Here is a 16517-nt window from a genome sequence, read left to right as displayed (position 1 = left end):
TAACAGACAGGCAGTTTCCATTTTCGGAAAGGGCCTCCCACCTGACCTGGAGCGGCTGACCTCAGTGCAGAAACCCAGCCATTTCTGGATTCTATACCTACATCCAGTATACTTGCAGCTGCTACTTGGTCCAGATGTCTGAAGACAGAGTTCAGCACCTCCCTTAAACGTTTGGTGGATGACTTCTTATGAGGCTGGAGGAGCACCGCCTGGAAATTCACCGGGAGTCCATACCTTCCCAGACAGACAAAACGTGCCAATAAGTTACTTCCGGCACAAATGTGGGTAAAATAACCCTGACAAGGAATAGAGGAAGTTCTAGTGAAATAATAAAAGCTTCAGTCAACACTGAAGAAAATAAAACCCAGTTGAATGGAGTGTCTAGTGTCAGAGGCAAGACTAATAACTGGGTTTTTCTGGGCAGGAAAATCCAGAACATGCTAACCAGCCACTTCTGGCCACTAATGGCGTGGTGTCTACTAAAATACCAAGGTCTGTGGGATCTGCAGGAAGAGGTGACGTGAAGGAGGCTGCAACTGCGTGTGCTACTGCTTTCACTGCAAATCAAGCCTGCGACCTACTTAGTCCTGTGCCTCGAGGACCCTGGGTGAGCGGAACCGCAATTTCAGAACCCCACCTAACTCGTCTCCCAGAGCAAGCGCCAGGGGAGCCGGCAGGTGCGGACAGGGATGGCAGCAGGTAGTCCAGGTCCCAGGTGAGGGGGACGGCCTCAACTGTTCTCTGTCCCCCTCCTATCATCAGAGCTCTGGGGTTTCCCAGGGGAAAACGAGCAAAAAGAAAAAGAGTTGTAGCCGTCTTAGGAATGAGCAGTTTCCCTCCCAACTCCCCCAACTCCCAGTGCTTTCCAGAAACCCACTCCACATCCTCGACTTTGCCAAGACCATTCTCTCCACCTGCTGGGCACCCCTGGGCAACCTGTACATTAGGGACGGGCCCTCCAGCTCCCAGGCCGTCACAGCCACCCCTGCGTCCTCCTTCTCCAACTGGTCAGTCCTCCAGTCACTGCCAAGGTGCTCAGGGAGGTTGTGTATCCTCCCCACCAAGGCCCCATGGTCCGAGCTCTCCTGCCTCTCCCAGCCTGGGAGCTACGGGCCATCGACGCTCAGTAAATCCTGACAATGCTCCTTGCCCTGCTCATGTAGCCTCCGAGCCCTTCCCCTTTCTCGGCCTGCTCCTGATTTCAGGGCTTTTCACATTCTTCGCAGACCCTCCCAGGCCTTTCCCTGCAAACTCCCACTCTGGGTCAATTTAAAGGAATGCCTTCTCCGTTCTGCTCAGAACATGCCTTCCAGAACAGCTGGGTCTGTTCTCACTCTCCCCAAGGCTGCCCCCCGTGCTGCTCCCCGCTGGACCGCTCAGTCGAGGACCCCCTTCCCTGATCGCTGAGGTCACCTGGGGGGAGCCGGGGCCTGCAGCCCCCATCCCGAGACCACTGTGGCCACCCCACCGTCAGGCCTGTGCTGCACAGGGCGTCAGGCTTTCTCTACTACTGCCCCCTTCCCCTTACCATATCACCCTCTTGCCCTGCTTTAAATAAGCTTCCTAGGCTCCCTAAGGCTCTCATTCCAAACGTGAGAGCGTCCAGCATCCTATGTCACCCAGTCATCCTTCAGCCACCACACTCTAGCTTGTCCCAACAACGACCTCACGGCCCGTTCGCAGGGACACACAGATCCTTAAGCTCCCACTTCCTCCTCCTGCCTCTGACTTCCCCATGGGCTCTTCTGCATCCACCCCCTTCCCTGTCGGGGTTCCCCAAGGTGCCTGTTCCCGTTGTCCCCTCTATAGGACTCTCTGTAAACGAATGCAGCCACACAGCCACCAGTAGGGTTCCCTCCAACCCCCACCAACCCCTCTCCCAGGAGCCAGACTGACTAGATAGTACCTGGCCAGCTCCTTCAGTCCCACGGGGCCGGCTCCACGCGCAGCCGGGATGGCTGAAGCCCCAGGTTCACTTCACCCCCGGGGAACTAGCCCCTCCTCGGCAGAGGCCTGCGTCCACTTCACTTCGGTGCTACCGAGCCATGAACATTTAGCATCTGCTCTGTCCAGCTCGGGGCTGGGGGACAGAGGGGGAGGGCCAGCCGGCCCCGGCCCCCCACGTAGGCGGGAAGGCTGGGACAGCTTGGAGAGAAGACTCCCCGATGCCAGCTGGGGCGCAGGGGAACAGGCAAGCAGGCCGACCTCGCTGGCCTTGTGCTCCGACACACGTGTTAGTTCAACACCCGTTTTTTCAGACTATGATCTCTCCATAGGACACACTACGGAAACACCACTAAAAAGATCAGATAGAGGGACGCCTGGGTGGCTCAGTGGTTGAGCGTCAGCCTTGGGCTCTGGGCATGATCCCGGGGTCCTGGGATCAAGTCCCACATTGGGCTCCCTGTGGGGAGCCTGCTTCTCCCTCTGCCTGTGTCTCTGCCTTTCTCTCTGTGTGTCTCATGAATAAATAAATAAAATATAAAAGAAAGATCAGCTGGCTCCACACATAATTATAAGACTAATCGAAGCACATTTTAAAAAGCAAGCTGCAGAACATTAAGGATAAACGGTCCCATTTGGGGGATAAGAAGAGTCTTGAAACCATTAACCATGATCATCTGTGAGCCGGGGACCAGGGAACTGGAACTTTCTCCAGTCTGCATTTCTGAACCTGAATGTCTTTAACAGTATTCACATATTACAACCGGAAAAACACGGATACAGCAAGAAAAAGTCCTACATGGTAGTCTTGTAAAGAATTATTTATACCTAGGCTTTTAGAGGAAATACTCCGTTTTATCCAGCTTAGGATATATTTTTTAAAGATTTTATTTATTTATTCATGAGAGAGAGAGGCAGAGACACAGGCAGAGGGAGAAGCAGGCTCCATGCAGGGAGCCTGACTTGGGACTCAATCCTCGGTCCCCAGGATCACACCCTGGGCTGAAGGTGGCGCCAAACCACTGAGCCACCCTGGCTGCCCTCAGCTTAGGCCATTAAGGACATCTATCTCTACCTCTCTCAGACAAATGGGCATGCACACTGTTGGGCCTGAGACCCACTGATTTTTGAGGCAAGCAGGTCAGCCTTGGGGCCTGTCTACACTACAGATGGCCAGAACACCCCAGGTTAGCTTGGGTTCACCCTGCGACCCAATGCCAGCATCCACGCCATTCCAGGCCTCTGCGATGGGCAGGGGAGGACGAGGAGCCACGGTCAGATCCGAGCTGTGTTTGGACAAAACCACACCTGGCAGCCACCGTATTGTGTTTGGACAACACCGTGCCTGGCAGCGACTAGTTTGAACAAAACCACATTGGTGGCCACGTGGAGGATGAACCGGTGGCAGAGAACCGAGTGAGAGCCAGCTGGCCCGGCGAGGCGGGACACCAGGGGAAGAGAGCAAGCGCAGGCAGGAGGATGGCAGGATGGTGGCCCGTCAAGGGCGCTGAGGAGTGCAGGGAGTGAGGATGAGGGAGCAGAGGCGCCTGCGCCCCAAGGTCTGGGGCCTGGTGACAGGAAAGACGTGAGGCCACTGGCATTAATGGGGCCACCAGAGGAAAGGGTTGGGAGGGAAGATGAGCCAAGTGTGCAGAAGCCTGTGTCGGGTGAGCAGCAGGATCGGGAGATGTAGGAAGCAGAGGCAGGGAAAGGAAAGTAGGAACAGGCCTCGGGTGGATGGCCGTGCAGGGGTCCTGGGGCCACCCGCCTTGCACACTGGGAGCAAGCAAGAGCTCCTGAGGCCCTGAGAACCGGAGGAGCACTGGCGCCTGCCGGTCAGAGCAGGCCAAGAGGCAGGGGTGGGAGCTTCCGGAAAAAAGGGTGTACAGCCAGCCGAGTGGGGTGCCACCAAGATCTGCCCCTGAGCTCCCGACGCAGGGCATGTTCAAACCACCGGAGAAAAGCAGGCTTCAAAAAATATTTCCTGTAGAATTCCATTTTTGTAAAAACAAACCAAAAAACCCCACCGCATAGCTGTAAATCAGAAGAGAAAAAGAAAAAGCAAAACCCAACGGAACAAAGACTCCTAAGGGAGCTGGGCCGGCGCAGCAGCTAGCCGTCTCTGTCTCGGTGTTAAAGTCACAGGTGACTTTTATTCATTATTTGTACACGTCTACAGTTTCCTAATTTTTCACAGTGAACCTATTTCACGTTCATGAAAAACAAGGCAAAATGTTTGTTGTCCATTCGCGTGGGTGTAGGTTTTAGGTTTTAGCTTTTGTGTCGCCTTGGGCCTCGGAGGTCGGGGGCCGAGACGGGGCTGGTGTTTCTTCTAGGAGTGGCCCGTAGCAGAGAGCGTGACACCTGCCCCGGGCCTGGCATGAAGGGGGTGCAGAGCCCAGGACAGCGGGGCCGCAGCGCTGAGCGGAGGCTCGGGGGACCCAGGAGGCCCTGAGCAGGGCGCCCGGGGCAGGAGCCCCACAGAAGGGGGCCGGAGGGGCAGGCGGCAGTCCAGGCGCCCCCTCCCGCCCGCAGGCCGCCGAGGCGGCATCTGCCCCACGCACCTGAGCACCGACTCCACGAACACTCTGAGCGCCTTGAGGTGGATCCAGGCGATGAAGGCCTCGCTGAAGTTCACCTTGAGCCAGCGCAGCAGCGGGCCCTGCGGAGACAGGACAGCGGGGGGGCCTGCTGGCCGCGCGCCCGACGCAGGCCCCGGAGGACACGGGTTCGGACACAGCAAGCCCTGAGCGGAGAAGCGCTGCCCGGCGGCCCGCGGAAGCAGCCAGTCGGTCGGCAGAGGCCCGGGCCCGGGTTCTCCGGGGCGCCCGGAGCCGGGGAAGCGCAGCAGGCCAGCCACGTGCCACATGCGTGGGGCCACCAGACCGGGCTGCGGGGGCGCTGGCAGCCCCTGACCTCAGGGCTGTCGGCAGGCAGCGGGCACGTCACCCCCCGCCCCCCGTCCCGGCATCGTCCGCCAGCTGCCACTTCCAGGGGCCTCGGCAGAGCCCGCCTCGCGCGGCCGCAACCCCTCACGGCCACCGCAGCTGCCACTAACGCTGGTGTGGCCGGCCCCGTGACGGAGCGCAGAGTCCTGGAGCGCAGGCTCCGAGCTCCGGGCGCCGCCGCCAATGGGCCACAAAGGTCAGGGGTGGGTCCAGCCCGGGCAGCCAGGGGAGGGGAGCCGAGCTGCCCGACCACCGCCACCCAGCAGGGCCTGGCCCCGTCACCAGCTCCAGCCACCTCCAGGCAGGGCAGGGGCACCCTGGCCAACAAGCACCATCCGTCGCCGGGGCGGGGGGGCGGGGGGGGGCAGCTCCAAAGACGCCCTCCGGACGAGGACGGAGGCAGGAGCGCTCTGGGCTCCCGGATTCAGGCTCTACGCAAGGCTTTGTTTTCTCAGAAGATTCCCGCGCTGGCGAGGACATGCGAGCAGGGGCGGGGGAGCCCAGGGGTCCGGGTGCTGCTTACCTCTCCCTCGCCCTCACTCTCTCTCTCTCTGTCCGTCTGCCCCGCAGCGGGCCTATCGGGGGTACCTAGCGGGGTTACCTTAACTTTGTGGTCCGGGAAGGTGGATGATCCCTTTTTAAGAGCAACACAGGAAGTTTGCTAAAGGCACAGAAATGATTTATTAATCTCTCAGCAAACACGCATCACGACAAACAAACAAGTCGCATCGCCTGAGCAGCGCGGGAAGGCAAGCTCGGGGGCGCCGGGCCGCCCTGGGGACCTGCGCGCTGGCTGCACTGGGGGTGGGACGGGGCGGGGGTTCGCGTCCTCGGGCCCGCGTTCCGGGGACGGAGCTGATCGCTGGCAGCGGGGTCGGGTCCCACACACCCTCCCTCCGCCTGGCCTCGGTCCGGACCTCCCCTCCAGAGGGGACAGGACAGGGACAGCCACAGCAGGTGTCCGCGGAATGGGCCCTGCCCCTGCAGCGCGTCTCCACCCCGGGGTCCCCCCGCACTGCACGCTTCATCCCCTTTCTCTGCAAACAGGTAGAAAGCAGGGGAAAGCCCCACCCTGTGCTCTCGAGGGGAGTGGAAGCCCCGGGACCTGGCCCGTGCCCTCCGGCTGATGAGGACCAACGACGCACGGGCCCACCTCCCAGCAAGCCGAAGGGGAAGGAGACGCCCCAGAAGCCGGGGGGGGGTGGGGCGCCCTCGCTGAGCCCTGTGGGCAGCACACGGCAGGGCCTGGCAAGGAGTTAGCGAGTCTCCGCAGCTCCACTCCCCGTCGAAGGGACCCTGGGAGGGGTGCAGAAGCCGACACCACCTAACAAAGTGCCAGCTGGCAACCTGAGCCCTGGGCGGCAGGTGGCAGACTCTCGTGTGTCACCTAGATCTCAGGGGGTCTGTGCCAGCGCGGAGGTGGGTGCCGATGGCCTCCCGCCCGGACATGTGTGAAGGCTGCCACCGTCTGGCCCCCCACCCAGGGGCCCCAGGACCGAAGCCAGCAGGGATGAGGCTCGACCACAGAGACCACCGAGGCCTCCTGGGCCATTGGGGTTCGGGGCGAGCTAAGGCCAAGGAGGAAAACCCTTCGGTGTTCGGGTTCTCATTGGTGAAGGCCTTTCCTGCCTGGGGGTGTGGGGTCGGGGCCTCGGGGCCCTCCGTCCCAGGGGGAGCCCTCAACCCGAGGCCCAGCAGATTCTGGATCTGAGAAGCACGTTCACTTGGTGTGTGCACACATGTCCGTACACATACGTGTGTGCTGGGGGGGGTCAAATCCCCTCGGGCACGATCACGTGATCAGCTCCTGTTTCCTCCTCAGAGGGAATGGTGGGCCGGCCCGGGAGGGGCTCTGGGAACCCCATTTCATGGAACCCCGTGCTGCTGCTCCCTCAAGGGGTAGCTTGTCTGGAGTCCCCAAGAAAAGGCCACTGACCCAGAGAGGTCAAGCCGGACGTGCAGTTTCCGCCAGCGGGTGTCAGGGGAGGCCCCGGGCCAAACGCTCGGCCACCTGGGAGGCACTCGTCGCTCTCTACCCAAGCACATACTTACAGCCTCTGTTTACGCCCTGGCTTCCCTTCAAGAGGCCTGAAGTACGTTCTACTCATCCTTGCCCCCCTCTCTGCACTAGAGGCCGAACTGGAAGTTCCTCTGAGGACCCTCCCCAGTGGGGCTGGGGGAGCGAGGCCCTGAAGACAGTCCACGAGGGGGGAGGGCCCGGAGCCACCCGGCTGAGGCCTCTCTGCAGGGGGAGGACCCTACACCCGGGATGTGCCCCTCGACGGCGACAGCGGAGCAGGGTGACCCTCCCAGGGCTACACTGTTCACACTTCAACAATCAAAGCCTGGGCGCGCCGGGGTGGCTCCATGGGTTAAGCATCTGCCTTCAGCTCAGGTCATGATCCTGGGGTCTTGGGATCGAGCCCTGCGTGGGGCTCCCTACTCAGCGGGGAGTCTGCTTCTCCCTCCCCGTCTGCCCCTCACCCCTGCTCGTGCTCTCTGGGGCTCACTGTCTCTCTCTGTCAAATAAATAAATAAGATCTAAAAATAAATAAATAAATAAATAAATACCCAAAACCTAGTCTTCTCCCTCCTGAGCCCAGCAGCCCTCGCAGGTGGAAGGTCTCTGAGCGGCTGCGGCTAGAAATCTCCGGCATACGCACCGCTCTTTGCTAAAAGCATAGGGGACATCTACACAGGTGCTGGCGACAGGGGTGTTACATCGGGCCACACGGCGGGTGGACAGCAAGGTGCCCAGGGGACGGGCCGCCCGCTCTCAGCACAGCCACCCCGGCCTGGGTCGCTGCCCCCTGCCGGGTCTCGGGGTGGAGGAAGGTGGGGGGACCTCCCAGAGCCTCAGTTTCCCGGCCGCCGAGCGGGGCAAGGAGTCCCTTCCCGGGAGCTCTCCTAGGGGAGGCACCCAGCGCCGTAGCAGAGCTCAGGTGCCACCGGGGTGCCCCTCCCTTCCCCAGACATGGTCCGGGGCCGCGGGTCCCCAGGTGAGGGGGCGCTGGCGCGGGCGGAGGGGGCGCTCTCCATGAAGCCCGCCGGCCCGGGGCGTCTACTCACATACTGTTGCTTCTTATCAGACAGCAACCTGCTCATCTCTTCCCTTTCCCTTTTAATCTCTTTCTCATCATAGTAAAATTCACGGACAGTGAACCTTCAAACAAGCAAATGAGACGCTTTCACCAGGAAGCTTCCGGCGGAGCAGGGACACCGCCCCCCGCCTGCCAGGGGAGGACGGACCAAACCCGGGGAGCCCACCGACGCCCGCCCTTACTTGTTCTCTTTGGCTTTGGTTTTGAAATCCTCGATCACTTTTCGAAACAGGGTGACTGTGAAGAGGCCGCCCTCGTTGTCCTCGGCAATCAGTCTGCGGGAGAGAAGCCTTTGTTCAGGGGACTCCTCGCCACACCCGACGGCGGAGCGGGCCGAGGAGAGGCCTGGCCCCTCTCCCTGGAGAGGCGGTCGCTGCAGAGGGGAGGCTCCGGCCCCGTCAGCCTGCGGGCCCATGGGCGCCCCCCCCCCAACCCCCCCAACCAGCTGAGGGCAGGGAACCGGGCGTTCCTTATGATTTCAACGTCACCGCATTCCAATCGGCCAGCCTCCAAGGCACGCCTCAACACAGGGCCACGGTGGGCACTGTCCCAAACACAGCGGTCACCGGAGCCAGTGGTCAGCATTCTGGGATCAGCCTTGCTGGCCAGAAGACCTAAGGAAGGCCCCTGCCAAGCCCGGGCAGGTCGCACGGGCATGTGGGCCAGGTCACCTTTCCTGTCTCTCAGAGCCCCCGCCCATAACGGCCGCCCCAGGCTCCAGAGACTTTTCCAGAGACGCCTCTGCAGACTCTCAGGGGCCTCCTGACAATGTAGACCCTGGGGGTTCTGGCCTGAGAACCTGGTGGGGCAGCCTCTTTGTAAGGGGCCCCCAGCACACAGCCACAGAAAGCCACAGAAAGCCAGTGTTGCAGAGCAAGGTCGCCTCTGTGGAGCTGGCTGGCTGGCTGCAAGGTCCTCTGGCCTCCTCTCGTGACCTCAGGCCGTGACTGTCCCATTCCCCGCACCCCTCCGTTCAGCCGGATTGCTATCTCCTGTGAGCTGTGACCCTGGGGGAGCCACCCGGGCAGGAGGTGTCCCCCGGCCGGAGGCCCCAGAGCTGAGATGGGCGTGGGCAGGGCTGCCGGGAAGCAGGTGACCTGGCGAGGCTGGTTGGCCAAGACTCACTGTCAAATCTTGTTAAATGACAACGTATTTCAGACGTACGAAAAGGCAGAGAGAATAACAAACGCTACGTACTGGCCGCTCCACTGAAGCCATGACGCGATTCTCACCCAGCAGAACCCTGGGGCACCTCCAGCTGCACATCGCTGCCCGCCCCGAGGTCACCACTGTGCTGAGCCTGGCGTTTCCCATCCCCACAGCCCCACGATGCCACCGTGCACGCGCACGTGCCCAGATCACGTATGGCTCAGTTTCCAGGCCTTATGCAAACGGGCCGCATGCTGGGTGTACTTTCCAGCCGCTGCTCTTCCTGCTGCGAGCTGCACAGGGAGACCCACCCGGCTGCTGCGTGCAGCGTGCAGCCCTGACACGCTGCTCTCCCCACGTGCCTGGTGCTCACGGTCTGAATATATTCCTGTATCTCTTCCCCTACCACTTCCCCAGCCCTCCCCAGCCACTCCTGCTCCGACCCCAGGAGGCCAGACGCTGAGACATCTTCCCCCACGGCTCATGCTCTGTGGCCATCGGAGCCAGGCCCCTGCTTGACCCGCAGTCGGAGCGGGGAGAAAGAGTGGACCTGCGCTGAGAGAGCAGAGGGGGAGCCAGGGAGGGCAGCCAGGGAGGGCTTCCTGGAAGAGGGGGCAGGGAGGCAGCATTCTGAAAGATAGAGGGAGTCCCGCCTGTGGCTGGGGGTGCGGCTGCAACAGAACTCCAGGCTGAGGGGCTCTTGTGAGGGCGAGCATGGAGGGCTGAGGGTTCCCTCACTCTCAGGACAGGAGGGTGCCAAGTTGGGGTGTCACTTACTTTGTTGACCGAGGGACCACCATGTCCGAGAGGGATTCGTAGGTTTTTTGCCATTGCGTGTAGCTTGGTCTGCAAGAACACAGAATCCCTCAGTGACTTCTGCAGAAAGGCTGGGGGGTCCCGAGTGCTTAGGACGCTGGACATGCCCTTTTCCCAAGATGATGAGTAGGTCTGGGCCAGAGAGCCCCAAACACCTCAAGGCCCTGCCTGGGCATTGGGAGCCCCCTCCCCAGCCCGGTCCTGGACCCCACCGCCCCACATCTGGGGATGCCACCGAGGGCCCACGTGAAGGGTTCAGCCAGAGATTCGCCTTGGGGCTTTCTAGTCCTGACCCTGTACGGCGTTGGAGAAGCGAATTGGCCTCTCTGGCCTGTGGACAAGGGAGTGAGAGCCACCCCCGGGTTTTGAGGTGAGTGAAACAAGAGCTCCTGTCCAAGGCACGTGGCACACAGCAGGTGCTCAAGAAGTGGCTGCGCCTGTCGCTGCTTTACACCACAGACACTGTCCCCCTGCTCCCGTTCCTGCCCACACAACTGCCCCCGGGGTCCAGGCCATGGAGGGCTCTCCTTTCCCTCCAGTCTTCTCCTGTGATCACCAACACAGGCTGAGCAGCCCCCCCCCACCTTCCTGGGCCACTCACTTGGGGACAATGACCAGAAGTGTGATGAGGTACTCGGAATCCAACACAAAGTCTTCTTTGCTCACAATATCGCTCAGTGTCCGAGTGAAGAGGTTTCCCCTGAATCCGGGTGGGACAGAGGGGGCGTGATCAGCAGACAGGCAGAGGGAGGCTGGGCTTCTGGGACACACGGACCCCCGCACACCCAAAACACACGAGCAGACCCTGGGCTGAGTGGTCCCCCGAGCGCCCCCTCCCCGTTCTGGATGGCCTGAGCCGCAGTGGCCGATCCCAACACCTCCGTCACCTGGGCCACCCCCGTGCAAGCCACCAGTGGTTGGGAGGGGACTGCGGGTGGCTGGCAGCTTGAGTTACTCAAGTGTCAATACTCGGGCTGTCCTGAGCAGAGTCGGGCCCAGAGAGGAGCCCCGTTTCACTTTTCACACCTCCCAGGTCCAGCCGCCAGGGGACATTCACCTGCTGCCGGTGGAACCCGGTCTCCACAGAGGTCGTGGTGTTTTTAGCACGTGGTTCAAGGCTACTGTATCAGCTACGGAGACCGCCTGCGACCTCGGCACCCGGGCCACCACGGCAGCTGATACCTTAGCACTCGACCCGTCCCTGGTGGGTGGCTCTCAACCACTCGGCCAAGGCCAAAGCCTTAGGGAACATGGCACCTCCAGCCTCACCTCTCCCACCTGCGCCATCACTACGTCCCGGAGGACCCTCTCCAGGGACACAGGGCACGCGCCCTCGACCGTGGCACTTGCTCGTGACTGTTCCGCCGACAGGTCTCACCTGCTGGCTATGCCCGCACTCCCGGCGCAAAGCAGATGGCCCCTAAATACCCGCTGAGCGAGTAATTGTGAGCTCTCCCAAGCGCAGAAATGACACTTTACTCTGCTATGTTATCTTTAGGGCCTGGCATAAAGCCTGAGGATGCAGCAGGTGCTTAATAAAGCTTTATCGGGATGTCTGGGTGGCTCAGCGGTTTAACGCCTGCCTTCGGCCCAGGGTGTGATCCTGGGGTCCCGGGATCGAGTCCCACATCGGGCTCCCTGCATGGAGCCTGCTTCTCCCTCTGCCTGTGGCTCTGTCTGTCTCTCTCTCTCAATCATAAATAAATAAATAAAATCTAAAAAAATAATAATAATAAAAATAAAGCTTTATCAAAAGAAAAATAACAGACCAAGGAGGCAGGAAGAGCCTCTCCCTCCCTCACGCGGCAGGTGCTCTCAACAGCTCAGCGCTGCGTGAATCAGCGGACGATGAGCTTCTTCACCAGTTGACTGAGGAGGCTGGACCAGATGTTTGCCCAAGTCCCCGAACAATTCTCAAGGAGCCCGCAACTGGAGGGCACGACGAGGAGATGGCCCAGCAGGCAAATGGTCGATGCCAGGGTCACCAAGTGGGGCTCTCTCTGCCACGGGCGCCCTGCCCTTCTCCCATCTCATGCCTTCGTAAGGCCAAGGGTGAGGCGAGATGCAGGTGATGCCCATGTGGCCTGATACAAAGTCGAGCAACCAACAACCGCCATTCCTAGTGGAAGAGCACCTTTCCCCGGTGGCTTTAAATTCTCCACTAAAATGAGCACCTGGGTGGTTCAGTGGTTGGTGATCTGATGGTGACCCTGGGATCCCGAGATCAAGTCCTGCATCGGGTTCCCCACAGGGAGCCCGCTTCTCCCTCGGCCTGTGTCTCTGCCTCCCTCTGTGTGTCTCTCATGAATAAATAAATAAAAATTAAAAATAAAATTAAAAAAAATTTCTCCACTAATGTACTGTTGGCTTCTTTCACGAGAAGACAGCTGGCCCAGTGACCATCCAAAGAGAGGGGCGTAAATGGGAGTGGGAGGTACTCAGAGGGACAGCTGGGTCCGAACTCCCCTGGGTGCCTCTCTTCTTTGGAGGATCTTCAGAGAACCGCCGACAGAATCAGATCCAGAATCTGGGGAGACTCGGAGGGTGCTCCCTGCCAACTCAGCCCTGCCCAGGAGCACCTTCCAGACTCCCTGGCAGGGGCTCATCTGTCCTCGTCCTCATGCCTCCAACAACAAGGCACTCACTACCTCACAAGAGAGCTGCTGTCATCATGACACTGGGCTTCTGCTTCTCCCCAGACACCTCCCACCATCTTGGTGACTGGTGGGGACTGGTGTCCACTGGGCCGAGCAGTCTGTTCCCTCCCGCTCCCGTGAGGTCCTTCAGTTGAGTGGGGAAGCCCTTGAGGTTGCTCTTCTCTGGGCTGCAGAACCCACTGCCCTCGGGTGCCTCTGATAGTCAGGTCCCGGCCACCCAAGCAGGGAGGGTCCTCTGTAAAGCTTCCATGGGGGAAAGGTCTTGGGGTGCAACCCAGGTGTTCTCAGTAACTGGGGAGGTTGGGGGTCGAGGCGGTGTGGGGCAGCATGGTATTCCTCTCTGGGCCCGGGCAGGGAGGTGCCATAACCCCTGCTCAGGCCTTTCCTCCGAGACTTGTGCACCAAGGCCCCCCTCCCAGGGCACAGCTTCTGGAGAGGCAGGAGCGCCTCGGCGTCGCGCTCTCTCAGACCCGGGCCGGGACCCCGGCTCACGCAGTGACCTGAACGGCACACTCCTGCCCCTGCCCCTGCCCTGCCCGGTCCCTGCCCGGCTCCTGCGCCCTCCAGCTCCTTGCACCCACCGGCTCCGGCAGCGCAGGAGCTCGCATACTCACATGGATTTCTTCTCCAGGTTCTCCAGGTTTGTCTTCAGAGTGTTGTAGGCGGCTGTTCGGGACTTCAGGTCAGTCTCGATTTGCGCCAGTTGCTTTTTGGAAAAGCAGAAGAGTCGGTCCAACTTTTCAAAATGGCCATAAGCTGCTCCCGGCGCCCGTCGGCATAAAGCACCAGTGCGGCCCACTTGTCAGGGACGCCCACGTCTTCCCCCACCCCGCCGTCCCGCGCACGCGGAGCAGGCCAGAGGTCAGATCCCCGCTCCGCACACGCGGGGCCCCCAGACACGCACGGCTGTTCCGGCTCGCTCGGCGGGGCGCATCTGCCACTGCAAGCCCTGCCCTGCTGCCGGGCCGGCCGAGGCCACCGCACCCCGGCTCCTGGGGGACCCACTGTGCCTTGGCCCCGCCGGGGCCCGGTCCCCAGGAAGGGGGAGGTAGGTAGGAAGGCTCCTTGCAGCTGGCACTAAGGAGATCCCCAGTTCTTGAGTTTCTGGGGGGACGTCCCAGACCCCCTCCTGCAGCGGGCCCCGGGGGTGGGGGGGCAGGTCATGGAAACGGGACGAGCCCGGGGCCCACAGCCTCACTCTCGTGCTTTCTGGCTGCCGGGCCTCAGCGGCCCCATCGGAGGCCAGTTGGGCTCCAACCGGACTCCAGGTCCCACCCTACCTGCCTGGGAGCTGCTGTCACGTCTGCAGCCTCTGAGCTCCCAGAATCTGCAGCGCAGGCCCCTGAGCAAGGGGAGGCCCACGCCAGACTGAGCTCCTCCCGGGCCGGGTCCCGTCTCTGCGACCCCAGGCCTACGCAGTGCTGGGGACACGCCTTCACCGGAACCAAGCACACCCAGCAGGGCTCCCAGGTGTGTGGCTGGTGCTGCGTGCGCACACACACACACACACACACACACACCCTGCTCAAGGCAGCCAGGCCAGGCCAAAGCCCAGAGAGCCTCAGGGACCTGCCCCGCCGAACCCGAAAAGTTTCAGGCAGTGGAGACACCAGCGCAGCACCCCGAGGGGTCGGCACGGAGCAGTGCCCCCTCAGTGAAGAGCAACCCCTTCGCCGTGTTACACCTGCGGGTCTGGGGCCTCTGAAACTGCGGCATGACCCGGCCTGTGGGGACCCACATGCGCGGCCGGGTCCCCGACCGGGTGGCAGGACACGCTGCCACATGCTGGGCTCAGCGCTGGGAGGGGCTGAAGTCCCCCACCCCCGAGCCTCTTCTTCAAGGGACGTCAGCACCGGGTGTCAGCACCGGGGCCCTGCCAGCCTGGGAGACCTGCCCGGACACCCAGCAAGTGCCGCTGGGTGCCCAACGGCCCAGCAACCTTGGGTCCCAAGCCTCTCCCGGTGAAGGACCTCCCGGGGGAGGAACAGACCTGAGCCAGGGCTGGGGACGTTGCCCACGTGGTCATGCTGCGGGGCCACCGCAGGGAGCCGCGGCTCAGGGCCTCACACTGCAGGGGATGGGAGCTGTGCCACACACATGGACACACGGACACACACAGACACATGGACACACAGGCACACACAGACACGAGGACACACAGACATGGACACATGGATACACAGATGGGCACAAAGACACTTGGACACAGACACACATAGACACTTGGACACACAGACACACAGACACATACACATGAACACATGGACACATGGACACACGGGCACACACACAGACACATGGACAGACACACACGGACACACACACATAGACACATGGACACATGGACACAGACACACAGACACACACAGTCACAGACACAGAGACACACACGCGGCCCGGCCAAGCCCTGCATTCCCGCCCCAGGTCCCGGAGCGAGGCACTTAAGCTCTCAGCCAGCCTCCCATCCGCGGCCAGAGGAAGGGGATCCACGTCACAGGGGTGACACGGGAAGAGCCCAGCGTGGTTCTGGGCACCCGGGCAGTGCACCAGTGCCCTCCTCCCTCTCCTTGCTTTCCTGCCAAAGTCACCCTCCGGTCTCTGGCCTAGCGGGAAGCCAAGGTGTGTCCCCTCCAACTCCTCTGCTCCCCTCTCGGTGGACACCCCGACGTGGCCCAGGGCCCTCATCACCATCCGGCATCCCTAGGGCGGCGAGAACGGGCTGCCCGCCCTGCCCAGCGTGGCAGGGGTGCACAACACCTCCGGGAAGCTCCACCTGGCACCGGTGCTCAGGGAAGCCCCCCCTCAAAGGGCTTTCCGGAATCACTGCCCAATTGTCCCCCAAGGGGCTGGGACCTCTGTGGCGTAAGCAGTGCTGGAGGAGCCGCACCCGGATTCTGGAGCCTTCTGGCCACACCCGAGCTCCCAGAGACACAGGCCGGGCACCAGCGGGCCGTGAGGAGTGCACAGGGCTGCACTCAGGTGGGTCCCCGTGGCCCATCTCCTTCACCTGACCCGCCCAGACACACCTGGGTGGCTCTGTGGTCTGAGGAGACAACAGGAAGGCTTTGTTCCTGGCCTGCCCGAGACTCGGTCTCCCAGGCACCCCGGCCCGGCGGAGACGCGACCTGTCAGGGGCTCAGCGACCTGTCAGGGGCTCAGCGTACGGTGGAGGGAGGGGGCAGGCAGTCCCGACAATCAGCGCTCAGCCTCAGCGAGACAAACAGGAGCAACAGGGCCACCAGACACCCGAAACGTCCCCAGAGACTTGTGCCACGTGCTCTCATTTATGAAGTAAAAACTGGAAGCCACCACTTACCAAGATGGTAGAAGCGTGGGCTGCGGTGCTTATGGGCCTTTTTTGTGTGTGTGTGTTTTTTTTTTAAGATTTATTCATTTATTTTTAGAGGGGAGGTGCAGAGAGAGAGAAACCCAAGCAGATTCCCCACTGAGCACAGAGCCCGACGCGGAGCTCGATGCCACGACCCCAAGATCACGACCTGAGTCGAAATCAAGAGTCGGAGGCTCCACCGACCGTGCCACCCAGGTGCCCCTAACTGGCCTCACTATCGTCACAGGCTCCTCAAGGCAGGAGCAGGACCCCTGGCGATGCCTCCCAGGAGTTAGGGCTCCGAAGCCGGACTCTCCACCGAAGCAGATAGTTTCTGGCAAGCAAATGATCACTCTGGGGTGTGGTGGGGGGATTAGGCTCTCACGAGTAGGGCAGGATGAGGCTGACCTGCTCCACCAGCACCTCTCAAAAGGTAAAGAGCTGGAAGGAACACACTGAGCGGGCACGAGGGTCTGGGCCGGGCACGTCAGGGGAGTGTCTTGGGGATGCCGCCACCTGCCGGACCACAGGGCCAGGAGAGGTGGAAGGAGGACAGGTGCCCGCCTTGAAACCC

General features: G+C 61.4%; 1 protein-coding gene across 6 annotated transcripts in view; it reads right to left on the bottom strand.

Moving 5' to 3' along the window:
* Nucleotides 1-16517, bottom strand: part of ATP6V1C2 (ATPase H+ transporting V1 subunit C2) — a 52657-nt gene that overhangs the window by 449 nt on the left and 35691 nt on the right. For 3 of the 6 annotated variants that reach the window (XM_025454665.3, XM_025454666.3, XM_025454669.2), the window contains 8 exons: nucleotides 13230-13321; nucleotides 10560-10658; nucleotides 9920-9988; nucleotides 8176-8268; nucleotides 7962-8055; nucleotides 5416-5553; nucleotides 4509-4606; nucleotides 102-234 (listed from right to left, as the gene is read on the bottom strand). In XM_025454665.3, the coding sequence (XP_025310450.1) occupies nucleotides 102-234; nucleotides 4509-4606; nucleotides 5416-5553; nucleotides 7962-8055; nucleotides 8176-8268; nucleotides 9920-9988; nucleotides 10560-10658; nucleotides 13230-13321 (816 nt within the window). The remainder of the gene's footprint in view (nucleotides 1-101; nucleotides 235-4508; nucleotides 4607-5415; nucleotides 5554-7961; nucleotides 8056-8175; nucleotides 8269-9919; nucleotides 9989-10559; nucleotides 10659-13229; nucleotides 13322-16517) is intronic. The other 3 variants (XM_025454667.3, XM_025454668.3, XM_035700668.2) reach the window with 2 other exon arrangements.

Source organism: Canis lupus, chromosome 17 (genome assembly GCF_003254725.2).
Source record: "Canis lupus dingo isolate Sandy chromosome 17, ASM325472v2, whole genome shotgun sequence".
In the NCBI taxonomy this organism is placed as follows: Eukaryota; Metazoa; Chordata; class Mammalia; order Carnivora; family Canidae; genus Canis; species Canis lupus.
This window is presented reverse-complemented; position numbering and strand designations above follow the sequence as displayed.